Below are 27,806 nucleotides of genomic sequence, written 5' to 3'. Positions count from 1 at the left end.
AACCCCCCCTCCCCTCCCCCTCCCCCCATCATCGCTCATATTACTCTTACTCAGTCAACTGAGTTTGCCTTAAAAGAAACAGCGGTGAAACAGTGCGTGCGTGTGGGGGTCGTTGGACAATGGAAGGTAAACAAGCGGCAACAACAAACAGCGCATAGTGACAACCAGGGGTGTCGCACCAAATTCTCTGCCCTGGGGGTACAAGGATCCACTCACGTGTTGTGCTTTAACTATTGAAAAATAGCAGATCTACAAGCTTGTGAGCTTGTATGTAGATCTGCTGTTTTTGAAAAGTGAAAATGTGTGCAAGTCTTTGAATATTTCAAATCCTTCTAAGGTTTAAAAAAAAGAAAGAAAAAAAAACTATGTTTCTATGTCAGTGGTGCTCAAACCTTTTCACGTGAAGGACCCCCAAAATTTGGCCACGGAACCTCATCTCAAAATATTTCGCTCCGGGGACCGACCAGAAGCAAAATTTGAGTTACAAATGTTCGCTTAAGAAATACATATACAGTATTCAAAGATTTGCACACATTATCACGACTTTTCAAAAACAGCAGATCTACAAGCTCGCAGCCCGGCACTCGGTCAGTCTCGGTGGCGCGCCGTGAGCTTGTATATCTGCTATTTTTCAATAGCTAAAGTATAAAATAATTCCAGGACACTCCACCTTGGGCCCTAGCAACTCAGTCTCAGTCCCACTATCCCCCCTCCCCCTTGTGACGCCCCTGGTGACAACACGTTGCAACACTCACGTTCCACGGTAAGCTGGGCCGTCGTGCGGTCGTGGAGGCTCTCGCAGCTGTAGGTGCCCCGGTCGGCGAGGGCCAGCCTGTGGACGGTGAGGCTGCGCCTCCGGCCCTGCTGGTTCAGGGTGAACTTGGCCCCGGGGCTGATCAGGACCCCCTGCCTCATCCACTGCACCTCGCCCGAGTCCACACTCACCTCCACCTCCAGCGTGGCCTCGCTGAACTCCTCCGCCGTGACGGGCGCCATGCACTTAGTGAACAGCACCTGTTGCTCTGAACATGAAGTTTGCAGAGTTACTGGACTGTGGTGTGCTACAATTAGTTCGGCTGCCAACAGGCCTCTACTGGCTTAAGTATGAAATTTGGTATATCGTTTTTTTTTATTGGCCCTAAAATGTTGTCTATATCAGGGGTCTTCAACGTTTTCAGGCCAAGGACGCCTTAGTCGAGAGAGAGATGAAGCAGTGACCCCCCACAACCCCATAGATTCCATATAGTTTCATCGTTTGACAGCACAATCATCAGTGTATTTTGAGTTCATGTACATTTGTGTTTCCAGATATTTAACCACTTGAATAAATTTGACCTTTCACTCTGTACTTAGTCTGCTCTTCTCCCCCTCTACACCAAAGCTCTTTGCCAAAAATAGCTGATCTACAAGCTCACAACGCCTCACAGCGCTAGGCGTTGTGAGCTTGTAGATCTGCTATTGTTGGCTAAAGTTCTCAGAATATGGACGCTAGGGTTCAAGTGGTTAATATAAAAAAGGAGAAAAAAAGTTTCTATCATTGGAGGACCCACTGTAGTAACTCTGGGGACCCCCTAGGGGTCCCGGACCCCCTGTTGAAGACCCCTGGTCTATATAAATGCATTCATGAAACCAACTGCTGCCTGCCTGTCAGCATTGAGCAATTTATTTTATAGGGGCTAAAAGTTTTGTGCCCATTCACTTACTATACACTATTAAGGAAAAGAATACCCCCAAAATATCTGCTTTAAGTAGCATGTGAGGGGTCAAACTGGTGTTTTTTAATTATTCTGAATCCATTGCAAGCATTTGTTTTGCATGTGAATGCAAAACAAATGCTCCCCACAAAATTGTGAAAAGTGATGATTCTTCACTAATCCATAGTTTTCTGGGTCTGTTTTTAGCCCAAGGAATGTTTTTCATGCAAAACAAATGCTTGCAATGGATTCAGAATTCTGAATTTTGGGGTTATTTTTTCCTTTATAATATAGTGTATAGTAAGTGATGGGCCCCAAACTTTTACCCCCTATAAAAGAAATTGCTCAATGCTGACAGGCGGTCAGCAGGTGGATTCATGACTGTATGTATATAGACAATATTTTAGGCCGATAAAAAAACTATATACCAAAGTTCATACTCCACCTCAGGGGCAGCTGGACTAAATGTGCTGTAATGTGCTACGGCGGGTGCTTGCTGTGAAAGACCAACATTCACAGCAATCACCCACCGTAGCACATTGCAGACTTTTTGTGTACAGGATTTGAGTACAGGCGAGAAAGCAGTATTGAAGCAGCATTGGCTGACAATGTTTTTAGTGTATTAACAGTTCTAGGTTCGAAGAATGAGGGCTGGAAAATAATTAGGTATATTTAATTTAAAGTATAGTTTTTTCTCATATGGAACCAAATCATTTCAACCTACATTCAACCAGAGACGGAGACAATTTGTACAGTAACCTCTCACCAGCCCTGCATCCTGCATCCCCCCCCCCCCCCCCCCCCCAAAAAAAAAGAAACACTGTGCCACTTGTCTCTGTCAGTTACCAGAGGAATTCTAACAGGAGAAGCCGCTAAGCGCTAGCCGTCAAAGGCGCCTCTTCAACAATTTAAACATGTCTGACGGGGTCATTATTTATCACATATACGCTGAGGTGGTACAATACTACAATGCTAGACAGGCTTTTGAACGACTTGCTGTTTAGATTTGATTGCTCTTCAAACAGTAGAATAACAATTCCTTTATTCTAGAGCCAGAGCGATGTACAGTATGGGTCGGCATTGACTTCTCAGATGATTGGTATCGGCAATTAGATTGCAGCCAATGTGTCCCCAGTTCTATTCGGCATGAGCTGAGATCATCTTTTCTTTCTTTTCTTTTCCTTTAATAGCGCTTGTATCTAAATTATTTCTTTATTTATTTGTTTGCTTATGAGTTAAATATTCGCAAAATAGAAACTTACGTAAAATAATCAAAGTTTATAAAGTTGATTTGAAACCTATTTGACAAAATATTGTCTAAAACTAGGGGTGGGCAATATAATCGATATGGCAATACATCGCGATAGTTTATTTGCCAATACTGTATCGACAGTGATCGAGTTATACCCACAGAGCTATGGGAGAATAGGGCTCCCATAGCTCTGGGGGCCTTTCGCCGCCGCCGAAAATTGCGGATATAAAGTCGCCTAAAACGGGTACTTTCCTATATTAAATCATATTAAATCGGGTATTTCGCGGATATAAAGTCGGCTAAAACGGGTATTTCCTATATTAAATCATATTTTTCCTTTCACAATATTAATTCGGGCTTCACATTGGCTATGTTGACAACTCCAGGCAGTCTTTTCTGTTCATATTAACTCACCATTATTGCTCAGCCTCCAGTTCCCAATTCCTCCATCTGATGATCTGAGCTCTGAGCCATCCAGCCAAAAGTTCCCGTTCTGGTAGCATAAAGTCGGCTAAAATGGGTATTTTTCTTTCTCAAAACAAGGCGGGTCGGGTTCATATTTATTTACTAAAAAAAACATTGTCACGGGCACAGGCACACTAAGGCTACAGTCTTGCTAAGACAGCGTTGTTTTGTTTGGTTGTTTTGTTGCTGTCCGGCGTGTCCGCCTTCCTTTGCCGTCCGGGCCGTGGCTAGAAGTGCAAAGACTCTATGCAGTGGTTCCTAGCTTAGCCTATGCCCAGGCCATGGCGAGACCACGCAGCTGGGTAGGTCTGCATCCAGGGCCTCCTCGGCCCTGGGGGAAAGGTAGGAACCATTGCAGCGAGTGTGTTATAACCCGGACGGTAAAGGAAGACTCACACCCCACATTAAATGCGCCTGATTTATAATAATAAAATGAATAGTAGGATTAAACGGTGTGATGTCATTGTTCAGTCTTACTGTCTAACATGTTTATTTAGTATATCTAGTTAACATAAATAATATAAATTCTTCCAATGGAACATAAAAAATAAAAAAAAACGAGAAAAAAAAAAAAAAAAACACACTTAGAAAAAAAGAGACCCCAAAGGGGGTTGTTGACTATGGGGTCCCAGACTTTAACTATGGGAGCTAAGACCCCACTGGCACCCACGTAACTCGAACTCTGTGTATCGATACTTCAGGCCGTAGTATCGCAATACTTTGAGGAAAATTTAATATGTTCCCATGCATAGGAACCAATGGTCTCTTGAGAAAATGGCTGCAAACGACGAAAACAACAACATTAGAGCAGCGCCTTCAGCTTTTAAAGCTGATACATCGCAATAGTATCGTATCGCAAAGATTCGCAATATATTGTGATATTATTGCATCGTGACCCAAGTATCGTGATACATATTGCATCGCGAGATTCTTGCCAATATCCACCACCCCTATTTAAAACATTGGTAATTGGTTGTGCTAGACCAAAATTGGCATCAGACTCAAAAATCTGTCATCGTCAGGCTTTACCATTTATATTACTGTTTGGGCTTGAGCTGAATCGAAGGTCTGTCTGAGGAGGGATGTGTACATTTCCTACAGTACATAATATATCGTCGTTGTCGAGCGGAAACCTCGTATCTCCAAGTTTCAAATGTATACGTTCTTTCATAAAGTAAAGCCCTGCTTGATCATACAAGGCGGTCGCACAAAAGTTGTGAAAACAGCAGATCTACAAGCACACAACACCTCGTGGTGCGAGGCGCTGTGTGCTTGTAGATCGGCTGTTTTCACTAGTTTAAATCATTTTTAAAATGATAAATGGTTTTGGACATACAGGGTTTTCACCCGACGGCGACGATATGTACTACTTCCACAATCTTCTGTGGCCTATACAACGATGCGGCTAATCTAAAGATTTTTACAGCTAACTGCCATTAGGGGCGGTTTAGCAGGAAGCAGGAAGGACACCTGCGGCTTATATACAGGTAGTCAAGTGTGACCTGTATACGTACACATTTTCTGCAGGAACTACTTTTCTAAGCGTCCTGCCAAGTTTGGTGAATGTGACAGAGTTGAGTGAGAGGGTGAATAAATACTAATATGTCATTGTTGTGAGGTCATAGCGATGAAATTGCTTTCCTTGATTGTGATTGGCGTAATACATGCGCTTGGCCAATGGCAAGCTTTGCGGACATATACATGTGACCATGGGCGTACAAACAGAAAGGGGGAAAACGGACAAAAGCCATGCTCACTTCACCTAGTGTGAAGTGAGCCGTGTTATTACTTGTGGCGTATCTGTTTGCGTCTTCAAATGGGAAAACCCTTGAAAAAAACACAGGGTGACGTAACCAACTTAGTGTGACCTAATAACAAGGTGCGAGTTGGCACCTTGACAGAGTGCCAACTTGCCCACCCACATGCATACAGACAGCACCGAACAGCACCGATCGCAATACTTGCGCGCTCTGTTGGCGCACAAGTAGGCCATATATGGCCACGAGTGCACAAGAGGCAAGGTGGCACCTCGACAGAGCGCAGTCTAGTTATTAGGAGTTAAATTCAGTAAGCCAGGGTTTCCAAAAGTGGGTGCCGTGATGTCAGTCCAGGGGTGCCTGAGAATAATCTGATATTTGGAATACATATATATATATATATATACAGTATATATATGTATATATATATATATAAATTCATCAATTTGCACTGTACTTGTTCTTTTTCCATCTACAACCAACTCTCTTCACGAAAAATAGCAGATCTACAAGCTCACGACGCGTCGTGAGCTTGTAGATCGGCTATTTTTCATGAAACATTCCTCCCCAGAACAGGGATGCTGGGGTTCAAGTGGTTAAACGTTAAGTATAAAAGTTATTTTCAGTCATTTCTGATGGATTTCCACGTTGCTTATAATAATGTAGATTCTAAAACAGTAATTCATGGGTGCCGTGGATGAAAAGGTTATTGAGAGGGGTGCCCCGAGTCAAAAAACATTGAAAACCCCTGCAGTAAGCGTCCCACGAAGCTTGGCCAATGTGACCCTGAGTGTACCACAAACTGTTTGGGGGCTTTCCCCAGGTTGGCAGAGGGAGAGTGGCGCCCAGGATTACAGTTTAGTGTGCTTGCTGTTTATGACGGGGTAGGGTGCCGTCCGTCTGTCCATCAGCCTGTCTTCCCGTCCGTCACTAATCTTGCAGGCCACTGCCCTGATTAGTGCCACATGTTTTATACAAACTGTACTTTTAAATAGTATAATTTAATCTAACTATAAATTAGGGAAATCTACGTACGTCCGTCTGTTGAGTCCGCGCTTACGTCATCCAATGGGAAAACCCTTGAAATAACGCAGAGTGACATCAACGGGGGTGATGAGGTCACCATCATCACCATCAACAGCCAATGAGGGACCATCAATAAGTGTGTGTGTGTGTGTGTGGGGGGTATTTTATAATTGAAGTCAAAGGGGGTTTGATCACACTGAAACTTTGCCCAAATTTACCCATAGATATATCTATGGGTAGACATTTAAATTTACCCATAGATATATCTATGGGTAAACATTTGGGCAAGGTTTCAGCGTGATACTTCACAGATAACTGGTGTCACAGTCTGAAATCCACGCAGTTCATACTGAGATCCATATCATTTACTAGTTCTATTTTAGCTTGTTCTTCTGTCCAACAATCGGGATTTTATCGTTTGGATTAGGCTATTTATGCTTTACCTTAACCAATGAAAGGTATTAATGTGAGCTTGTGACCAAATGACTGCACTGTATCTATTGGAACACAGTTTCTTTTTTCCATTTCCTGAAAAGTAACAGTTTGGGACATTACAAAGTACAAGCTTTCTACCTGGCAATATGCTACTACTGATCTTGTGTCTCTCCACATGTACTTATCGCCTTTTCAGATCCAACTTCCCTATCACTTTCTTCCTGGCCATACGATGGCTCCTCACTCTCCTTGTCACATGGTGGCTGCCACATTCCCCATCTCTCTAGTAATGCTGTACAGTCCAGGGACGTGCAGAGAATGTTAGAGAGGCAGGGGCTGAAATTTATAAGACCTCCAAGTTCACAACACATTGGCTATTTTTGGTGATTGATCCTACACTGAACTAAACATAATCAAGTCAATACTGGAGATGTGGTGTAACGGCATGGATTTCTACTCAGAGAGGGCAAATCTTTCAACATAAGATGCTGCATTCAGTTCAGGAGAGTTTGGACAAGGCAATTATCTTGAATGCTGCCTTCAGGTATGGCAAGGAAAGAGGGCATTTGCCTTTTTTTCACCTTAGTAAAAACTGCATTCATGTTGTGGAGAGGGCACTTTTTACAGACGGATGAAAAGGGCAGGGGCTCAAGCCCCCTTTGATGTCTATGTGCCTGGTAACAGTCCCATCCACTCAAGTGTTTCACAGCTTTGTGCCATGCTTGAGTGACGGCAGGGGCGTCAATTGGGTATGCAGGGGGATGCAGCTGCCATACCCTCGGTCCAGGGGGGGAAATAAAAGTTACTTTTAAATATAAATCCATGAATGTCTCTTTGTCTATCTGTGCTGGTTATTATGTTTTTAAATTACAGTAAAATAACTACAAATGCAAAATCTTACAAGATGGTCACTTTAACAAGATAATATAATTATATTCTCCACAATTGTATTCTCCCCATCTTGACAGAATGGTATATTCCCACGTTCCGCAGGTCAGCTGCACAGGTGCAATGCATTATTGTTAATTGTGGCACGTTTACTAACATGCCAAGTTTAGATGCACTTGAACAACCGTTCCAGGCTGCCATATCCAGCCCAAGAAACCGTAGAAACGGGGGGGAAAATAGAATGTACTTCTTAAAATAAATGTATCATGCCTGTTGCTAAGGTATGGCAACATGACTGGTGTCTTGCACGCGCGCAAGACACCAGTCATGTTGCCATACCTTAGCTTTTTCTGAACTGACGCCACTGGGTGTTCCATTTCACGATACCACACCTCACATTCATCTTGTTTACTCTAGCTGTAATACGAGAATCCTGAACCACTGAACGCGGTGTCAGCAGACGGGCACAACGACAACTCACCTTGCACCTGGAGGTTTGCCTCGGACAGCAGGCCCTCCGCATCGGCCGTCACCCTGCCGCTATCTGGGACCTGGCAGTTGTGGACCCACAGCATGTGGCACAGGCCATTGCTGGACACAACGAATCGCTCGTTCCTGGGCACCGGCTTGCCTCGCAGGCGCCACACCAGTTGAGTGTCCTCCGGTGAAACCACGCACTTAAACGTGGCATCTTCCCCCTCTCGTACGGTGATGTTATGGAGCTCAGCGATGAACTCCACAATGCGTGGTGCTGAGGGCAAAAAAGATCCCTTGAGTTAGAGATACACCATGATGTTTCTTTTTCCTTAACTTCATTGAGAGAGGTTCACATGACTAACGTTCATCCCTTGATGAATTTGATTTCTGCTGTGTTAGGCCTATATATAAATTGTCCATTACATACCTGCGATACTTGGATCTGCAGTGAGCATTAGCTCCAGAGTCAGCTGTCAGTAGAAATGGCGAGCTCTTGTTTCGTGACTGTTGCTGCTAATGAGCGTTCCAAACAGGGTAGCAAACAGGCTTTTCAAAATAGATCCCAAAAAGCAAGTCTCCACAGCCTCAACTCCACTGTGGAGCCTATAAATGTCTTTTTAAAAGTTATTTTAAAATACCCTGGTACTTGTTAGCTGCAAGATGCCAGAAATGGTAGCCTGCCGTTTTCCCAGCGACTGACTGGAGCTAATATTTTTCAAGAGTCCAAGTATTACAAGCATGTACTTACAGATCTACAAGCTTGCAACGTGTTATAGATCTGCTATTTTATCTGCATAACACCGTTGTATGATGACGAATAATATACGGCTGAAAAGTAGAGCAACACATAAGACTTAATACAACTTATTTTTTAGTAAGATCTATTAACATTCTAGTCTATAACTAGCAACATTATCTCTTTAAAAATAGTTTATATACTGTATATACTAGTAAGACGCCTCAGGGCGACTATAGCATCCTAAAGGGCGAGGTCGCGCCAATTCTTGGCCATCTGGCCTGTGATGTATATCGGACCAGTTACCCATATACAGTATGGAGATTGGAGACCCCTGGTACCCATATAAGGAGATTGTATATAGTACATCCCTTTTATGCCCATACATGGAGATCTCTGTCTGAACCAGCCACACAGATATGGGCTGTCTTCCTCCATATATGGGCATTCACATATGAAGTCCTGTTAGATATGGGCTTAATATTGATGACATCAGGGATCTCCATATATGGGCATAAAAGGGATTCTGTTAGAGTGGTTCCCATGACATCACAACATACATGTTATGCCCATACATGGATATCCCTATCTGTACCAGCCACACAGATATGGGCCATGTCTTGGCCATCTGGCCAGTGATATATATTGATGACATCAGGGATCTTCATATAGGGGCATTAAAGGGATTCCGGGGAATACCCATATATGGACTTTTACATAGGTGTCACCTGTGATATCACCTGTGATGTCACAGCGATGTGTCAGGGGAACCACATTGTCAGGCGTGACCTTCAGAGATACAAGGATACGTGGACAAGATTTTTTTTTCATAGTAAACTTGTGACCTATGGTCGCAATAATACTTAAAATATTTTAAAAAACATTGCACCTTTGTCCGAGATCCCCCAGGTGTCTATTCATGGCCCCCTCATCTACAAGGCAAGCTCTCAAAAACACGTTGCAACGTGTCATGGGCTTGCAGGTCTGCTACCTTGGGGTGAATGTTTGCCGTATTTTGAAGAATGTCTGCCTATAACATGGCCAGAATAGGGACACTATAGGGTTCAAGTGTTTGGAGTATACAGTGAATGGACTTACTTTCTACAGTGACGGTGGCAGAGGTCTTGTCGTCTGTTGATTCACAGGCGTACTCTCCAGCGTCCTCGTCCACCAGTTGGTGGACGGTAAAGCTTCGCTCGCGACCTTGTGCCCTGATCGTGTGTCGACGGCTAGGGGAGATTTCCCGGCCACCCTTTAGCCACTGGACATCTCCTTTGGGCTTGTTGATCTCGCATCGTAACGTCAGGCTACTGCCCTTCAGAGCTACGACATTCTCCAGAGGACGGGTGAACTTCACTTGCATTTCTGTTAAATGGAATGCGTGGTATAATATGATATGTATGAAAATAAGGCTGTTTCAGGGATATACAATTATTTAATGTGTGCATAAAATCAGTGCAACATAGGGCTGTCACAATTATCATCATTATAATTGATAATTATCATTTTACATGACGATTAATTGTCACTCAAATAATTGTGATTAACGATTTAATTGTGTTTTTGTCGTTGACAATTACATTTCTGTTTGGCTTTTAGGCTTTGAAGTTGCTCATGGCAGATATGACACATAACCTAAATATACAAAGAAATTAAGGACATATTTAACAACTTTACACTTTAAAAAGAACATAGGCCGGGTTTCCCAAAGCGATTTTAGCCCATCGTAGCTCACGCATGGTCGTAGAGACCAAGCCCCGACCGTCATGTTCACGTGTTTACATGGGTTCGGGCAGAGCGACTTATTTAGCCCCCTACAACTACATCAACATTCAGATTTCAAAAAGTGCTTAATAAAGTCTCACTCCTGACTAAATACAGTACGGCATTCTATAATTACCTGTATCCTCCGTGTTCTTTAATAAGAAGCCTTTTTAACCGATCGCGTTCTGTTTTCCCATGTATTTCATGGCGTTCCCCATGCGCACCAACCCCATTGAGATAAACAGACAGTGATCGTATAAAAAGGCTTCTTATTAAAGAAAACGGAGGATACAGGTAATTATAGAAAGCCGTGCCGTATTTAGACAGGTGTGAGACTTTATTAAGCACTTTGTTTGTGAAATCTGAATGATGGTGTAGTTGTAGGGGGCTAAATAAGTCGCTCTGCCCGAACCCATGCAAACACGGGAACATGACGATCGGGGCTTGGTCTCTACGACCATGCGTGAGCTACCATGGGCTTACAATGGGCTAAAATCGCTTTGGGAAACCCGGCCATTGATAGTGGAAATAGCCAATCTACAAGCTCATAACGCGCCGCATTGTGAGCTTGCAGATCTGCTATTTTCACTATTTTTGAAATGTTTGAACATACTGTATACAAATTTTTCAACAGGTAAACGATTATGACAATTATGTCAAATAATTGCAATTATGTCAAATAATTGCAATTATGTCAAATAATTGCGATTAGACGATCATGTAATAATTGTGACCGCCCTAGTGCAACAGAACTGTGATTATGGAAAGCGTTGTGGGATGATTCCTTACCTTTGACAGAGACAGTGAAATACATCTCATCCGTGTTTACGTCACAGATGTATTTTCCACTGTCTGAAACACGCAGGGGATTAATAGTGAGATTATGGTTTTTACCCTCACTTGAGATGTGAACGTTGTCTTCGTTCAATAATCGTCCGTCTTTCAGCCATCGGACATTGGCCCTTTCTTGGTTTACTATTGCGCACAGTGTAACACTCTCGTTTTCATAGGCAGACACGTTGCTATTGGCTTGTTTATTGACAAACTGGACCGGTAACTCTGTGGGCAAGAAAGAGAAAACATGTCATCATCATCATAGAAGTTAGAACCCACAAAAGGTGAAATTCTTGTGAAATCTTCATTTCCAAAAAATTGCAAAATGTTTAAACATTTGCACAACACATCGCATCACAGCACAATAAAAGATGAAATATAGTGAATACAACATTTCTGGACGAGGGCGACAGTACTTAGAAACAAACACTACCTTGAACTTCGACCAACGTTATCATTTTGTCATCGATGGCATCGCAGATGTACTCTCCTGAGTCCGAGGGCCGAAGTCCTGAGAGAACGAACTTCCGCACAACATCGTGGCTGTCAATATGAATGCGATCGTCTGGTTCCAGTAACTTGTCGTTCCAGAACCACCGCACGGTGGCGTCGGGCCGCGACACCTCACACTGCAAAATGAGGTCCTCTCCTGTCACCAGGATGTGATGCTCCGGGGTGCCAGAGTTTCCAATTATGCATACGGGAGGCTCTGGAGGTGGAAGATGAAGATACATATCATTTTGGGGGTCCTTCACATGAAAAGGTTTGAGCACCACTGACATGGAAACATAGTTTAAAAAAACAAACAAAAAAAACATATATTTTTTTGAAATATTCAAAAACTTTGAAGAAAGATTTTTCACGATTTTTCAAAAATAGCAGATCTACAAGCTCGCAACGCGGCACTCGGTGCCGCGAGGTGAGCTTGTAGATCTGCTATTTTTCATATCGTTAAAACACAAAATAACGCCCAATAATGCGCTCCCAGCTCTAAATGGGTTAAACCCCCTCCTCCCCCATATGAAGAACATTCACGGGGGGCCCGCAGTGAATCCTCGCACCCAGGGCCCAGAATTTGGTGCCACAAACCACTGTTTGAACGCAATCGTGCACTGATGAGTGATGCAATAACCTTTGACGGTGATGTGGAACACGATCTTGTCGTCCACAGCATCACAGGTGTACTCTCCTGAGTCCTCCAGGCCAGCGTTCAGGACCACTAGTGAGCGGAAGGTCCCTTGCTCCTCGCTGCAGTAGCGCTCGCTGTCATCGATGAGCCGGCCGTCTTTGTACCAGCTGACTGGCGCGTTGGATCTGGACAGCTCGCACACCAAAATGATGTCGTCTGAGACCAAGAACTGCTTTGCCGTGTTGGCCTCCGTTTTCCCCTGGATTTTCACCGGCAGCTCTGAAACAAGAGGTGCAGCTTTCTGTAAAAGTGATGTTCTCGTTTTGGGCAGATTTATAATCCTTCTATCTGTCTATCTATATCTATAAATTCCAGATATTCTGTCTGTGTTTACGCCCGTAGCCAGCCACAGGCCACGGGCCGTGTATGCCCCAATCAGAGGTTGCCATCATAATATCAAGGCATATATAAGATCGAATTAATTAAATTAGGGAAAACTCTGCCAAGGTGCCCGGTCCACAGAACAGTGGCGTCAGTTCAGAAAAAGCTAAGGTATGGCAACATGACTGGTGTCTTAAGAAGTACATTCTATTTTTCCCCCCGTTTCTACGGTTTCTTGGGCTGGATATGGCAGCCTGGAAAGGTTGTTCAAGTGCAGCTAAACTTGGCATGTTAGTAAACATGCCACAATTAACAATAATGCATTGAACCTGTGCAGCTGTCAGCTGACCTGCGGAACCTGAGAATATACCTTTTTGTCAAGATGGGGAGTATATAATTATAATACCTTGTTTAAAGTGACCATGTTGTTACATTTTGCATTTGTAGTTATTTTAATTTAACAACATAATAACCAAAACAGATAGACAAAGAGACATTCATGGATTTATATTTAAAAGTAACCTTTATTTCCCCCCCTGGACCCAGGGTATGGCAGCTGCATACCCCTGCCATACCCAATTGACGCCCCTGCCACAGAAAGCCTTTTATGAGCCGAACGTTGTGTTATTAGCACACAAACAGCTTAGCTGAAACAATGTAGGACTTCTCATGGTTGTCAAAACGATTTAGACAGGTAAATGACCGATTTGTTACACACAGCCGTGTGTCCAAAAGTTTAACTATTAATACTAAGTCTTCAAATGCTTTGACTAGTCTGGACTAGTTTATATAAAACAAGACTGACATGTCTTGCCATGGGAATTCGCTGTATTGAAGGATTTTGCACATTTTTGAAGTTTTTTGTTTGGTTTGTGTTCTTTGTATTTCCCCCCAAAATCTATGAATTTATATTAATGGATAATTTACATGTATAATAGTTTAAATTGATTAGTTAGATTAACTGTTGCACCTACTTCTACTAAACCCCTCTCAATTGACTTTCCCCAAGATCAATATCACTCTCATCTCTTTAAGTAAAATAGCTTATAAGATAAACTTGTCATAAAAAGGTAGTGTGTTTTTGCTGAGGTTGCATCCCATCTCTGGGAAGTTGCAGCCCATCACTGGGAAAGCTTAGCTCAAAGGTGTCTCCTGTCAAAAATTGCGATTTTGCATAGCAATGATGATGTCCTGTCATTGGTTGCAACTTGCATAGCAACATCCATCCACTGTAATTTGGCTAATCTCTTTTCTCAGGCTCTTTTCTTGTGATTTCAATTCAGGGTATACAGATACACACCACCCTCTCGTAGATGGCTCGTCTCTTGCAGAGCCACAGCAATGTTTTTTCTATATGAAACTTATCGTCGTTGTCGGATGAAAACCTTGTATGTCCATTGTCCAAAACCGTTCGTTTTGCATTTATCATTTAAAAAAAGAAATAAACTCGTGAAAACAGCCGATCTACAAGCACACAACGCCTCGCGGTGCGAGGCGTTGTGTGCTTGTAGATCTGCTGTTTTCACTACTTTTGTGCGAGGGCCTTGTATGATGAAGCAGGGCTTTACTTTGCGAAAGAGCGTACAAATTTGAAACTTGGGAGATACAAGGTTTCCACCCGACAACGACGTTATGCTATACTTATACTTGCCTTTCACTTTGACCTGGAAATCCATCACGTCGTCCTTGGCATCACAGACATATTTCCCAGCATCTGCTAGTGTCAGTGAGTGAATGGTTAATTGGCGCATGACCCCGTCCTCGAGGATGGTGACCTTTCTGGAGTTTTCAACTTCTTCGCCATTCTTCTTCCAGGTCACGTCAGCATTTGATCTGGACACCTCGCAGTCCAGCACCAGAGGCTCTCCGATAAACAGTTCCACGCCACTCGCCATCTTCCTTGGACGCACAAAGCGCACAGGAGGCTCTAAAGGAAATCGGCATCAAAGTGTGACATTATCAGACCTGGGGTTCATTTGGTGTACAGCAGGGGTCTTCAACGTTTTCAGGTCAAGAAGGACCCCTTAGTCGAGAGAGAGATGAAGCAGGGACCCCCACAACAGATGGTTTTGTTTGACAGCACAATCATCAGTATATTTTGGATTCATGCCAATTTGTGTTTTCAGATATTCAACCACTTAAACCGTCAATACTTAATAAACTCAACCTTTCACTCTTTGCTTGGTCTGCTCTTTTTTCCTTCTACACCAATTCTCTTTGCCGAAAATGCTATTTTTGGCTAAAGTTCTCAGAATATGGACATTAGGGTTCAAGTTGAATGAAGAAAAAAGTTTCTAACACACAGACATTTGGAGGACCCCCTGTAGTAACTCTGAGGACCCCCTAGGTTCCCGGACCCCCTTTTGAAGACCCATGGTGTAGAGAGAAAAAAGGAGGTGGGCAGTATGGGGCTGTTAACACATCGGGTGCCCACGTGGTGCCCACGTGGGCGTTCGACGCGTTGTACAGTAAACTATACTGTACAGTAGCTACTGCACTTGGCTACCGCGGTGATGAAACAAACTCCATTTCCCAACATACAGCGCGAAATTACGTCACCCGGACGTGCTGTCTGTCTCGTTGACTTCCTGTTTAGCGGCTGCACAAAAATGCTGTTTTCTCCGGATTATCTTCCTTTTTTCTTTTTTTTCTCAAAACGGCAGCCTCTTCTACCGGCCGTAACACAAACACTGTGGCTTAGAATTGATAAAAAACGGTCCTGACTGAAAGAAAAGATTTTCGCGAAATAAACAGGACATACTTACTCGGATTACTTTTCTCGCCAGTACTTCGAAGGTAGGTAAAATGACGCGTTGCCATGGGCACCAGCAAATTAAACGTCGAATAATTCGGGGCACCCGATGTGTTAAGTCTGACATCATTTTGTAGGCAGAGGAGAACTTTTGGCCCCAAAAAAAGCGAATCTTTTTACTATTTTTACTATTTACAAATTTTTCTTCTCTTTGTTGTTGAAAGGAAAGTGGTAGAATTATACTTTAGTCGTTATCTTTGTCTCGGATCTGTTGAAATAGCGAGGGACAGATATTGACAATAAATCTGCTTGGAGGTCTGACTACAAAATGATGTCACAGCTTAAAAGCCCCATAGACCCCTGGGCCATCGCAGTCAACTGATTGGTGTACAATGTCAACAGCCATCAACCTATTTTTTTTGTGTGTTTTTAAAGAAGTGTCCATTAAAGTCTGTACCTGCTATGTTTACAAAGAATGTCATGGAGTCATCGGCCGTGTCACACACGTATTCCGCGGAGTCTTTGACGGTGGTCTCTGGTATGATGAGCCTCCTGTAGACCCCGTCGACCTCCAGGATGAGGTTGGCGTTCTCCTCCACCTCCAGCCCATCTCGGTACCAGCGTACCACTGCATTGGGCCTGGAGATCTCACAGCTCAGTACCATCCTCTCAGACGTCTGCTGGCACAGCTCCATCTGAGACTGGCTTGGAGATACAATCCGTACCGGAGGTTCTGGAGAAGAAAGAAATGGTAATAGGCCTACACGTTAAACCCTTGTTGATCACATGAACCATATAGCGTCCCTATTCTCGTAGGCCAACCATTCTGGCCAAAAAGGCGAACATTCTGCTAAAATAGCTTATGGGTCGGCTATTTTTTTAGCAGGTTTAGGTGGGGAAAAGGAGAGGGAAGAAGTATGGACCCCTGGGGGTCCCCGGCAAACGATACAGGGAGAAATGTATGCCATATTTTTGATTACATATCACATCCCCTGCCAATATCATTTTGTATGAGACATTGAAAATATTGGTTAATTTCAGAAGAAAATATTTAAAAGATGGAAAAGTTACCCTAAGCACCTTAAAGAGACAACAGACAACAATCCCTGTCAGGATTGATTGATAACGGGTTCAACCAATGACCCTCAAGGGACCACAATATGGACGTACTAAATATCCACAACAGATACAGGACATTTACCTGTAATACTAAGATGAAAGAATATGGAATCATCAGCCGTGTCACAGACATATTCCCCAGAATCCTCCACGCCACTGCAGAGAATCTTTAGCCTCCGATATGGGCCTTCAAGCTTGAGCTTAATGTTTTCGCTGTCCTGCAACTTTTGGCCGTCCTTGAACCAGGTGACAACACCATTCTGACGAGAGAGCTCACAGCTGAGAATGATCTCCTCTGGGACGTGGCGGTCGAGATGGACATCTTCTTTGGGGTACACTATTGTCACGGGAGGTTCTTTAAGGGGGCACATTCAAAAGGAGGTCAGGTCACCCGTACTGAATTCCAGAACAGTTTTCAGGACATAATTGTTTACGAATAGCCATGAACGCTTCTCACCTCGTATGTTAACCTTGAACATTAGCGCGCTGTCTCCGGCACGACATGTGTACGTCCCCGCGTCCGACAGTTGAGATGAATGGATGGTCAGAATCCTTGCAGTGCCATCTGCTTGCATTGTAATGTTGTCACTTGGCTGTAGCTCAACTCCGTCTCTGTACCACTGGACAGTGGCATCAGTCCTTGACACTTTGCACGACAAAACAAGCTGCTCGTTTTCCACGGCACTTTTGAAAAGCTCCTCCTCCGGGATATCAATGAACGTTACCAGTGGCGCTGTGAAGAACAGTACATCAAACAAATCAGTGATTTCGAGTTATTACGCTCACACGCTCATAATTAGGATCCTAAGGACTGGTTTCCACAGGTTAGCCATGCTGGGCTCAATCAAGGCCTTTTGATTGTCTAGGTAGCTTAAGACAGGACTGCAACATTCACTGTTGAAGCAAAGTGAAACGGTTAATAAAAGCTCTGTGTAAGGATGTAGTGTGATTAGATTTTGCGAGGGAAAATGAAGCGTCATCACATGCCTTTTTTCCGCTGATGGTCTAAAATATTTAGAATATAAATGAACAGCATTAACATATTAGATGAAAAACATTCAAGAGGGGAAAGATGACTTATGAGCGAACATCGTGGACAACAATGCCTCCTGTTAAATTAGAGGAATGGTTTTGTGGCTCCGAGCAGCAAAATAAAATGAACATGTCAATGGAGGATCACTTCAATGGAATCTGAAAATGGCATTAGTGGCATCTCAAAGTTTGCATCTATGGAGAAGCTGTGCGTGTCACCTTTCACCTCCACATAGAAATCCTTGAAATCTGAACCATCATCTGATTTACAACTGTACAGCCCAGAGCATGATGATGTGGTTGACTGGATAACCAGTGTCCTCTTACTGCCATCTGATTGGGTGCTTATTCCATACTGTGGCAGAAGCTTTATTCCATCCTTATACCAGCAGATGTGGCTTGCAGGGTCTGAGATGTCACACTGGAGTATAACAGGGTTGCCCGCTTCAATGGATTTGGGCCGCCCAGTCTCTGAAACAGCTGGTAGCCTAATTGGAGCTATAGGTGCTTGAATTAATTTCATGTTAAAGTGATCCCTGACTAATACGACAAATATGCCTTAATACATTATAATTGTCCTCTATAACTACAATGTAAAATTAAAAACACCTCAATTATTTTATTTCTTCTAGAAATAGCTAATCTTTCACTCAATAGGGGAAATGCCCGTCGCAAGTTGATGATGTCATAAATGTCAAGTGTGATCTATCCCTATGGAATTTATGGCATGCATGTGAAAATAAAAACAAACTTAATACTTCCTATAGTTAATATGAGCATCAAATCAATATTTCAAATGTGTTTGTGTTTTGTTTTTTTGCACATGCATGCCATAAAAATGACACATGACATTTATGACATCATCAACTTGCGACAGGCATTTCCCCTACTGAGTGAAAGATTAGCTATTTCTAGAAGAAATAAAATATTTAAGGTGTTTTTAATTTTACATTGTAGTTATAGAGGACAATTATAATGTATTAAGACATATTTGTCGTATTAGTCAGGGATCACTTTAATCAAAAGGTATTCAAATCTAGTAGGTCAGTGTTTCTCAACCTTTTCTCTGCATGGGCACACTTTTCATGTCCCAAGAATCCATGGGCACACCAACATAATACGGGGGTGTAAATATCGTCACTGTCGGGAAGAAACCTTGTATCTCCAAGTTTCAAATGTGTACGTTTCTTCGCAAAGTAAAGCCCTGCTTCATCATACAAGGCTGTCGCACAACAGTAGTGAAAACAGCAGATCTATAAGCACACAATGCCTCGCACCGCGAGGCGTTGTGTGCTTGTAGATCGGCTGTTTTCACTAGTTTAAATCATTTTTAAAATGATAAATACAATACTGGCTTTCAAGCAGTTTCAAGGGGCACAATTGACCCTTCTCAGGGGCATAACAAAGTTCCCCAGGCACAGTGGTTGAGAAACACTGTAGTAGGTAACCTTCGACATGCTGGAATTCATATACAAATGAAAGATGAATTGCTATGCATCTACAGTTAAAGACATACTGTAGGACCCTGTAGCACTGCCATAGTTTTTAACAATTTAAACCCTATAAAAACGTCATTGTACGTCAAATAGTGACAACTGGCCAAAGCTCACAACGTGTCACAAACGTTGAGTTGTGAGCTTGTAGAGTGCCTATTTTCACCCGATGTTCACCTATTTTTGCTGAATGTTGACCTATTTACTCTGAATGTTCGCCTATTATGACATGCTCAGAATAGGTAAAGTATTCGTTTCGTATATGTACAGTGCAGTATGTCACAATTATTTGAAGTGCAAATAACCACACAGCATTTTGTTCATGTTCATGCCACATTGTATCCACATTACAGTAAAACCACAGAAAGCCAGGTCAGTAAAAGGCAGCAAGTTGAATTAGCTAATAGCTTGCACAAGACTCGACCAACAACAGACATTTATGACTCAGAAAGAGCCGACACGTACTGTAAACGACACGAGTTAGTGATTCTGTTGACAAAACTCAAAATACTCAGATCACCTGCAACATCCACCTTGAATTCTATACGGTCGTCTGTGGCTTCACAGCTGTACACTCCAGAGTGTCTCGGTTCTGCTGATTGGATGACAACTGCCCTCAAACTCCCTTTTGATTGGATGTCAGTATCGCTCTGCGGGAGAAGATCGACTCCGTCCTTTGACCAATAGACTTGGGCAGTGGGCTGTGAAACCTCACATTGCAGAATGATCGGGCAGCCCGCTTCAACAAATTTGTTTCTGGCAACTTCTGGAAGTGCGGAAAACCTTGTGGGTGTGGCTGCGGATTTTTATCAAAACATTATTTTTCTTTTTAATGTCAGAGACTTTTGTTGTTCATGTATTGAAACAAATCAAATCAGTTGTTAAAAAAGGTCACACCTAATGTGAAGTGAGTGGTGCTAATTATGAGTTAATTTCATTAAGGGTCCCGCGAAGCTTGGCCAATGTGACCCTGGGCGTACAACAAACGTTGAGCGCTTTGTACCAAGATGTAGGCCAGATGTAGGCCACGTTTCAGAGCCCGGACATTTAGTGGGCGTACAACAAACTTTGAGCGCTTTGTGCCAAGATGTAGGCCAGATGTAGGCCACGCTTTGCATCCTGGACAAAGCCAGATGTTGGAGCTTAGCTCCTTCCAGGAGCACTGCTCAAAAACCCTTTTATTATTTATTTTACACATGTAAAATTTACGCTCCAGATTTTGCTGTCTAGTTACAGAGAGGTTGACAGTGTGAGGTGAAAAGGTTAATTAAAAGTCATGTTCATAAAACACTTTAAACACTATTAGTAGACGCAATCAATTCACTGAAATCACCTTGGACATCCACCCAGAATGTCGCAACATCATCTGCAAGTCTACAGCTGTAGAGGCCAGCGTCAGACAGCTTGGCAGCATGAATCACTAGTCTCCGGCAGCAGCCGTCTCTTTTCATATCAAGGCCAGTTTTGGAAAAAAGCTCCACTTCATCTTTAAACCAGGAGACCTGGGCGATGGGATCTGAGAGCTCACACTGGAGGAGAATCGGGGAACCGGCGATAATTGATTTACGACTTTCGGACGCTGGAACTGGCATGATCCTCGGCGATCGGCCTAAAAGGTGTTGGTGCAGGGGGAAGATTTTGAAGAAAAAAGACAATTGGTCAAAATTGCTGCTGAGCAAAGGTTTACCAGCCATTTTGTGTCTGAACATTCAAAACGAAGCAAATTCCATTCTCACCACAGAGCAAGATGGATCAAGCATTGCACAGCAGATTTAGGAATGATGAAGGTTAGTATTAAGCCATATGTTTACATTCGCTACACCCGTAGTGCTCAAGCTTATTTCATGTGCAGAAATAAGATATGTTGCAGGACAGGAAGATAAGTAGCCTACAGCACAGGACACACACAAGTCACCTTCAATGTCCACTTTAAATGTGACGCTGTCATCTTTGGTTGAACATTCATAGGTTCCGCCATGTGTAAGATCAGCGGAAGAGATGAATATCGCCCTTGTCAGACCATCGGATCGCATCTCTGTTCCACTTTGCGGTTGAAGACGAACCCCGTCCTTGTGCCATTGGACGTGAGCAGAAGGATTGTGAGAGAGCTCACAGTGGAGGACAATAGGAGAGCCTTCCTGGATGGACTTGTATCGCTCTGTCCCCGGAAGCTCTGAGAACCTCACAGGGAGATCTATAGGTTTCATTGATTGCAAAAAGAATGTTTTATAGGATCATACACAGTAAAGTCCCAAACATCAACAGTGTTTAACACTCAGGATTTAGCCGTGCATCAGTTCACTAACTTTAATGAACAAATGAACAAATCAAACTGAAGAAAAATGTATAATAATCTCAAGTTACAAGTAATCAGGAAGATGGACAACGTCCCACAGAGCAAAGCAGAACATAAAACATATGCGCGACCAGACACAACAAATATACAATTATTAACAACATTAAGAGCAGGAAGAACAAGAGTCAAGTGGTGTAGTTTTAAACACATTGGCCACACTGACATGATAGCACTGCAGACAAGATACAAGCAGGGAGTTATGAAGAATGGTTTTCAATGGGCTAAAAGAATGTGTTTAACACACAGGAGATGGTGCTCTTGAAAAAAAATAAGATGGATCAAGTGTTAATGTACTGAACACATTCAGCCAGGCATGCAAAAGTACTTTATGTTTTACCATAAATCTGTACTTTGCATTTACTGAATCAAAATGCAGCATCAACAACATGGGGTGCCTGGCCTGGTGGCTCAGCCAGTTAGTGCACAAATTATAATGCTCCTGCGTGGACCTGGGTTCTATGTCCTGTGTCACACGAATCTCCTCTCTCTGCCCTTTGGAGGTACAGCTCCTCTATACCTCCAAAACCTGATCAACCCCTACAACCCCACCCGTTCACTCAGATCAACCAACACAGGGATGCTGACAGAACCCTCGCTAAAAATCCCAGGACAAAAATCCACTCGTCCTTGACAATTTGCCCTCCTGGTCCCCAAACAGTGGAATAAACTCCCTGTCGCAACTACAGACTCACTCCCTAGCTTCCGCCGTGGACTGAAGACTCACCTCTTCAGACGCCACGTAAACCCATAACATTACTGTAACACTGCCCTTCCCTCGATGACCACACATGAAGCTTTTTAGGGTTTTAGATGTTTTTAGAAGGTGCGTGGTCTACCTATGTTAATATTATTTTTTTCTAGATTAATATTCCTATGCATTTGTTGTATTGTTGTTGATGTACTGACACATTATCTTGCTTATTATATTGATGTATTACCTGCTTATTGTAAGTCGCTTTGGAATAAAAGCGCCTGCTAAATGCCTAAACTGTAAACTTTAAACTGTAAGCATGTTATTGAGGATACATGCATTTTAAACATGTATACCCATGTTTATATGAGTTTAATAAGCCAAAGCATCAGTTAATTGGTACAATAATTGTACAATACAAAATCATTTTATTTTATATTGTACAAATTAAGGGAAGCAGAGGTGAACTTCTGTTAGGTAATCAGCCAAACATGAATGAAACAACTGTGGTAGTTAGTTGCCAACGAGTGCAAAACACATGATCTATTGCATTGGTTCTCAAAGTGGGGTCCGGGGACACCATGGGGTCCTTGAGGGAGTTCCAGGGGGTCTCCAGCTAAATGATAGTTGGGAACCAAATGGACCCTAATGTGTATGTAACTCAGACTACAACCAAATTGGTTCCATTTGTACACTCTCAGAGTTACATTACCATTACAATATAAATTGGGGTCTCAGAGATAGAAATACCATTAAATGTGGCTCCGTAGCCCAAATGCATGTCAAAGTGTGGGGGTTCTTGAAATTAAAATGGTTGAGAATCACTGCTAGAGCCTTGAAAATCTTCTCTTATGTGGGTCCCTGGCATATCTTTTCAAATGGGGGTCCGTGGGGCTAATAAGTGTCAATTTGGGGGGCCTTGACACGATAAAAAGTTTGAGAACCACTGATCATATTGTGTACCGGTAGTTTCTGAGGATCACCTTTTACTTCCACAGTGAACTGGATGCCGTCATCCCGTGTCTCACAACGATATACTCCAGAGTGAGACTGGCCTGCTGACTGGACAACTACACGCCTCATGACTCCATCCGATTGGATGTCTACTCCACCTTGAGGTAGGAGCTGTGATCCATCCTTGTACCAGTCCACATGGCCAGTGGGGTCAGAGAGCTCACACTGTAGAGTGATAGGACAGCCGGCCGAGACCGTCTTTCTCTGCTCAGCCTCAGACATTGCTGAAAACTTCAGAGGTCGAGCTACAGGATTAAATAAAGAATATTGGTTACTTAAAATGGCTACTGTTTATGTTCCCCCAATGAAGCAACTGATCCAACTTGGGTTTGCTTTAAGCAATTCCCGTAGATTAGAAGATAGTCTGATCATGATGAATCGCATTGCTGTTTACAGCACTACCTTCAATAACTTGAAAAATTACTCCTCTAGGCCAATATATAAGAAAGATCCTGAAAGCAAAGACCTGAATTCATCTAGAACCTTGAAATAAATGAATATACAGATAGACATTTTAGATTTTAGTTACAGTGTATGTATATATATATATATATATATATATATATATATATATATATATATATATATATATATATATATATATATATATATTGAGGTGTAAGATGTCATTTTTAAATATTTAATCATTTATTTGTTATCACCCCTACAGTACGATAAAATCCTTGGATATGATCCATTAACAACCTCAATCTTAACTGGCTTTAAAGGAGCTATAGTCAACTTTTTCATTGTAGGTGTACATCCTAGTCTACAGACCAGGATGTAAACAAAGTACGGGCCCTGTAAATGTAAACAAAGGGCCAAAATGCTTATTTTATCATTATTTTACGCTTTTTGTGGTCATTTTTTAATTGAAACACATATATGAAGCTTATTTTTTTATAAAATATTTTCGAAACATTATTTTTATTTTAGCATCCGTTTTTCAAGAAAAAGTTGACTATAGCTCCTTTAAGTCAAACAATTCTATTTTTTAAATGTATAGAGAATGTAAAGAATGAATCAGTTATCCCAAGTAATCTTTTTTTCCAGTTGAGAACCTACCTCTCTTTGTTTTCCTGAACCAAGGTATACTATACAACACTGCACTGATCAAGTATCAGCAATAAGTAAACAGTACAATACAGCTTTTCACCTTTAACGTCCACATGAAACTGCACTGCATCATCGGTGGTCTTGCAGCTGTAAACCCCTGCGTGAGCCGCCGTCGCTGAATGGAAAGCCAGTGTTCTTATGGAACCTTCTGAACATATGTCTTGGCCTTCTGCTTCAAGCAGCTCAACTCCGTCCTTGTACCAGGTGACTTGAGCTTTGGGAGCCGATATCTCGCAACGCAGCACTATGGGATCTCCGACTTCAACAGACTTGTTCCTCTCTGCCTCGCAAGGTGTTGTAATCCTCACAGGCAGAGCTGGGGGTGTTTGAGGTGACATCAAGAGAGAATTGTGTGACTGTTATTAGCTACGACAGAAATCACGCTTCCAGTTGTAGGCAACAAGAGCAAAATCTCACTACGGAGATTAGTCATGCCAAAGCCCCTCAAGAGTTAAATTAATTAGCACTAACAATGTCCATCAAACAAATATATCTTGATACACAGAATTGTAATATTAGTGTTTGAACAAGAGGATTGTTTGGTTAGGTTTGGGATAATTATGCATTCAAGTTAGGATTTGCTTCTAATATTAACTGTATTCATTATATTTCAAAATGTTGCAGACCACCCAAGCTCAAAGTCTAGCACATTGACTATCTTAAGTCATATTTAGTATCAACAATCTAAGTAAGTAAATGTAGAAATTGCCAAAATGTCAAGAATTGCGATAAGCAATCTCTTGATTTTACACAATGTCAACATTGTGCCCATCCATTTTCTTGTTTGATAATGCTAACCATTTAAATCACCTTCAACATCCACCTTAATTGCAATGACATCGTCATCCCAGTGACTGTCGCAAGCCCTTGACAGATAGACATCTTCTGATTGGACAGTGGATGTCTGCTTGGTATAATAGACATCTGCTGACTGGCCAGATGTTCGCTGAATAGAGTTAATGCTGCTGTTTAATTTATCTTCCGCTGTCTCCATGATTTGATCCACCTCTTCAGGTCCAGCTATTATTGCCTCCCTGGATTTATAAAGCTCAGCTGATTGTACCTGCACCATTTGCCTACTGTAATATGTGTCCTCTGCTTCCACAGTTGCAGTCTGCTGCAGGTTGTAGGGCTTGCCTGACTGACAAGATGCAGTCTGCAGAGAATTACAGAACTCCATTGACCCATGTGACGTTTTCTGAGAGGGGTTACGCAGCTCTCCTGATTGGATGGTTGCAGCCTTGAGGGAGTTGCAAAGCTCCTCTGATTGGCCAGATGCAGTCTGTAAGGAGCTGTAGAGCTCCTCCGATTGGCCAATTGTTTTTGGGGAGTAATAAAGCTCCTCTGATGTGACAGTTGCCGTCTGCAAGGAGTTACAAAGCTCTTTCGATTGGACAGTTGCAGTCTGTATGGATTTATTGAGCTTGTCCGACTGTGCAGTTGCCTTCGGGGAGTTACAATGCTCTGCTGAACGGGAAGTTACCGACTTGAGGGTGTTGCATAGCTCCTGTAATTGGTCAGTCGCTGTTTGTAGGGAGCTGCACAGATCTTCTGATTGGACAGTTATTGTCTTGAGGGAATTGCAAAGCTCTGTGGTCTGTAGGGAGTTGCATAGCTCCTCTGACTGGACAGTCACAGTCCTTAGGGAATTATCAAGGACTTCACATCGATCTAATGCAGGCTGTCTGTAATTAGCGCTGTGTTCAAGTTGTGCTTCTGCATATTGTATAGAGGGATGGTGCTCATCTGACTGGGACACCACTGGTGGTGGAGAGTAACAGAGCTGCTCAGAATGAGCACTAAGGCCTGATCCTTCTTGATCGTTGGAGAGATCTTCTGAATGGACAGTTGCTGTCCAGTCAGTCCCGTGCTCACAAGTTGGCTGAAGAGTTGGCATTTGCCCGTAATGTTTGTCAAATATCCGATGAAGAGCTCCACTCTTGCTGCGGAAGGTCTGGGAATTAGGCTTCGAGACATCATCTTCCACAAGGTAGACCTCTTCCTTGGAGTTGTGCAGCTCGGACTCTTGGTCAGGCGATAGCCATGGCGATGTAGCTATAGGCATTGTGATGTACACAGAAAAAGGGTTTTCAATTGTTGTTTTGCCTCAATAGTTCTTCTCAAAATAGTACTGCACATCATTGCGGGTTAGCATGAAGGAGTTATGGGATAATCCATTGCAAAGACAAACACTTAAGAGGGGCGACCAGCGTTGGTCTGATAATGAGGAGAATCATTCCTGTTTTACCACTAAATAGACCCCCAAAACTGTAAGGACAAATCTGGTGCAGTAATTTCCATTCCATATTTGTTTTAAATTAAATATCGAAATAGTTTCTGAGAAGAGTTCATTGTCATTGCAACGGGGAGAGAATCGGGGGCAGCAAAGTGAATGAGAGGATCTGGTGATGAACAAGACATAAGATGGGCTTCCGGAGTTGAAAGCTGCTTGTTACAAGCATACAAAGATGACTGTTAAAAGATGAAGAATGACATGACATGACATGACATGACATGACAGACATAAGATGGATGTTAGTATGAAGAGGAGATGCTCACAAAGACACCCACAAGGTTGATTAAAAGCCAACACCAGCAGGAAATGAGGTCATGAAATCAGGAGTGAAAACATGATAAATCATACTGGACAATAAAAAATATCTATATACAAACACACACATATATATATATACACAGTATTGTCTACAGTATGCCTCAGGGGACTGGTCTAACATTGACATCTACCACCATTGTTAGTGGTATGTATGTGCTGGGTTAAAACGATGACTCTAATGTTGAAATCATTGTATCACCTTTGACATCCAAAGTGCAGTGGGTAGTTGCATCTGCTATCTCACCAAGCTCATCACCCGAGTGACACTGCTCTGCTGTTTGGACAAAGCCACAGAGAAAACAATGAGCTGGGCGATAGCTTCAAGGCATGTACTGTAACTAAATGCTTTTGACTCATTCTTGAATTGAGCTGATGCGGGCGTGTTTTGCGGAACACCACCTTTGACGTGACCACTAAACTGTGCGTCGCCAGTTCTCTCGCAGCCAAACCTCCCATCACAGGGTAAGCCGTCTGACTGGAGAGGCAAAGTCGGCGCGCTGCTCTCTGATTCACTGTCAACCCGCCTTTGTGGGTAGATCTGCCTTCCGTCTTTGTACCAGCATGCTTTGGCAATGGGATCTGAGATCTCAAATTGCCGAACAATTGGACAGTGTGCTTCTACGGGCCTCTTGACTTCAGCACCAAGATGTGATTCGGGTGGAGCTACAGGTGATCATGGGGGGGGGATATCTTTTTAGTATAGATTATTCTGAACATTTTCAAAGAAAATAAACAAGTATTAGCACTGTACACTAACAACAGGTAAGAGGCCAATCGAGAA

General features: G+C 42.7%; 1 protein-coding gene across 1 annotated transcript in view; it reads right to left on the bottom strand.

Moving 5' to 3' along the window:
• Positions 1 to 27,806, bottom strand: part of obsl1b (obscurin like cytoskeletal adaptor 1b) — a gene marked incomplete at both ends in the record, with an annotated part of 83,255 nt that overhangs the window by 25,968 nt on the left and 29,481 nt on the right. Inside the window, 12 exons of the mRNA XM_080753464.1 lie at positions 756 to 1,022; positions 7,999 to 8,268; positions 9,829 to 10,095; positions 11,284 to 11,346; positions 11,762 to 12,037; positions 12,461 to 12,736; positions 14,490 to 14,765; positions 16,048 to 16,323; positions 16,792 to 17,064; positions 20,568 to 20,763; positions 23,245 to 23,540; positions 25,492 to 26,466. Of these exons, the coding sequence (XP_080609590.1) occupies positions 756 to 1,022; positions 7,999 to 8,268; positions 9,829 to 10,095; positions 11,284 to 11,346; positions 11,762 to 12,037; positions 12,461 to 12,736; positions 14,490 to 14,765; positions 16,048 to 16,323; positions 16,792 to 17,064; positions 20,568 to 20,763; positions 23,245 to 23,540; positions 25,492 to 26,466 (3,711 nt within the window). The remainder of the gene's footprint in view (positions 1 to 755; positions 1,023 to 7,998; positions 8,269 to 9,828; positions 10,096 to 11,283; positions 11,347 to 11,761; positions 12,038 to 12,460; positions 12,737 to 14,489; positions 14,766 to 16,047; positions 16,324 to 16,791; positions 17,065 to 20,567; positions 20,764 to 23,244; positions 23,541 to 25,491; positions 26,467 to 27,806) is intronic.

Source organism: Nannobrachium achirus (genome assembly GCF_963921795.1).
Source record: "Nannobrachium achirus genome assembly, chromosome: 22".
Taxonomy (NCBI): domain Eukaryota; kingdom Metazoa; phylum Chordata; class Actinopteri; order Myctophiformes; family Myctophidae; genus Nannobrachium; species Nannobrachium achirus.
Note: the sequence above shows the minus strand (reverse complement) of the source record. Positions and strands in the feature narration are given on the sequence as shown.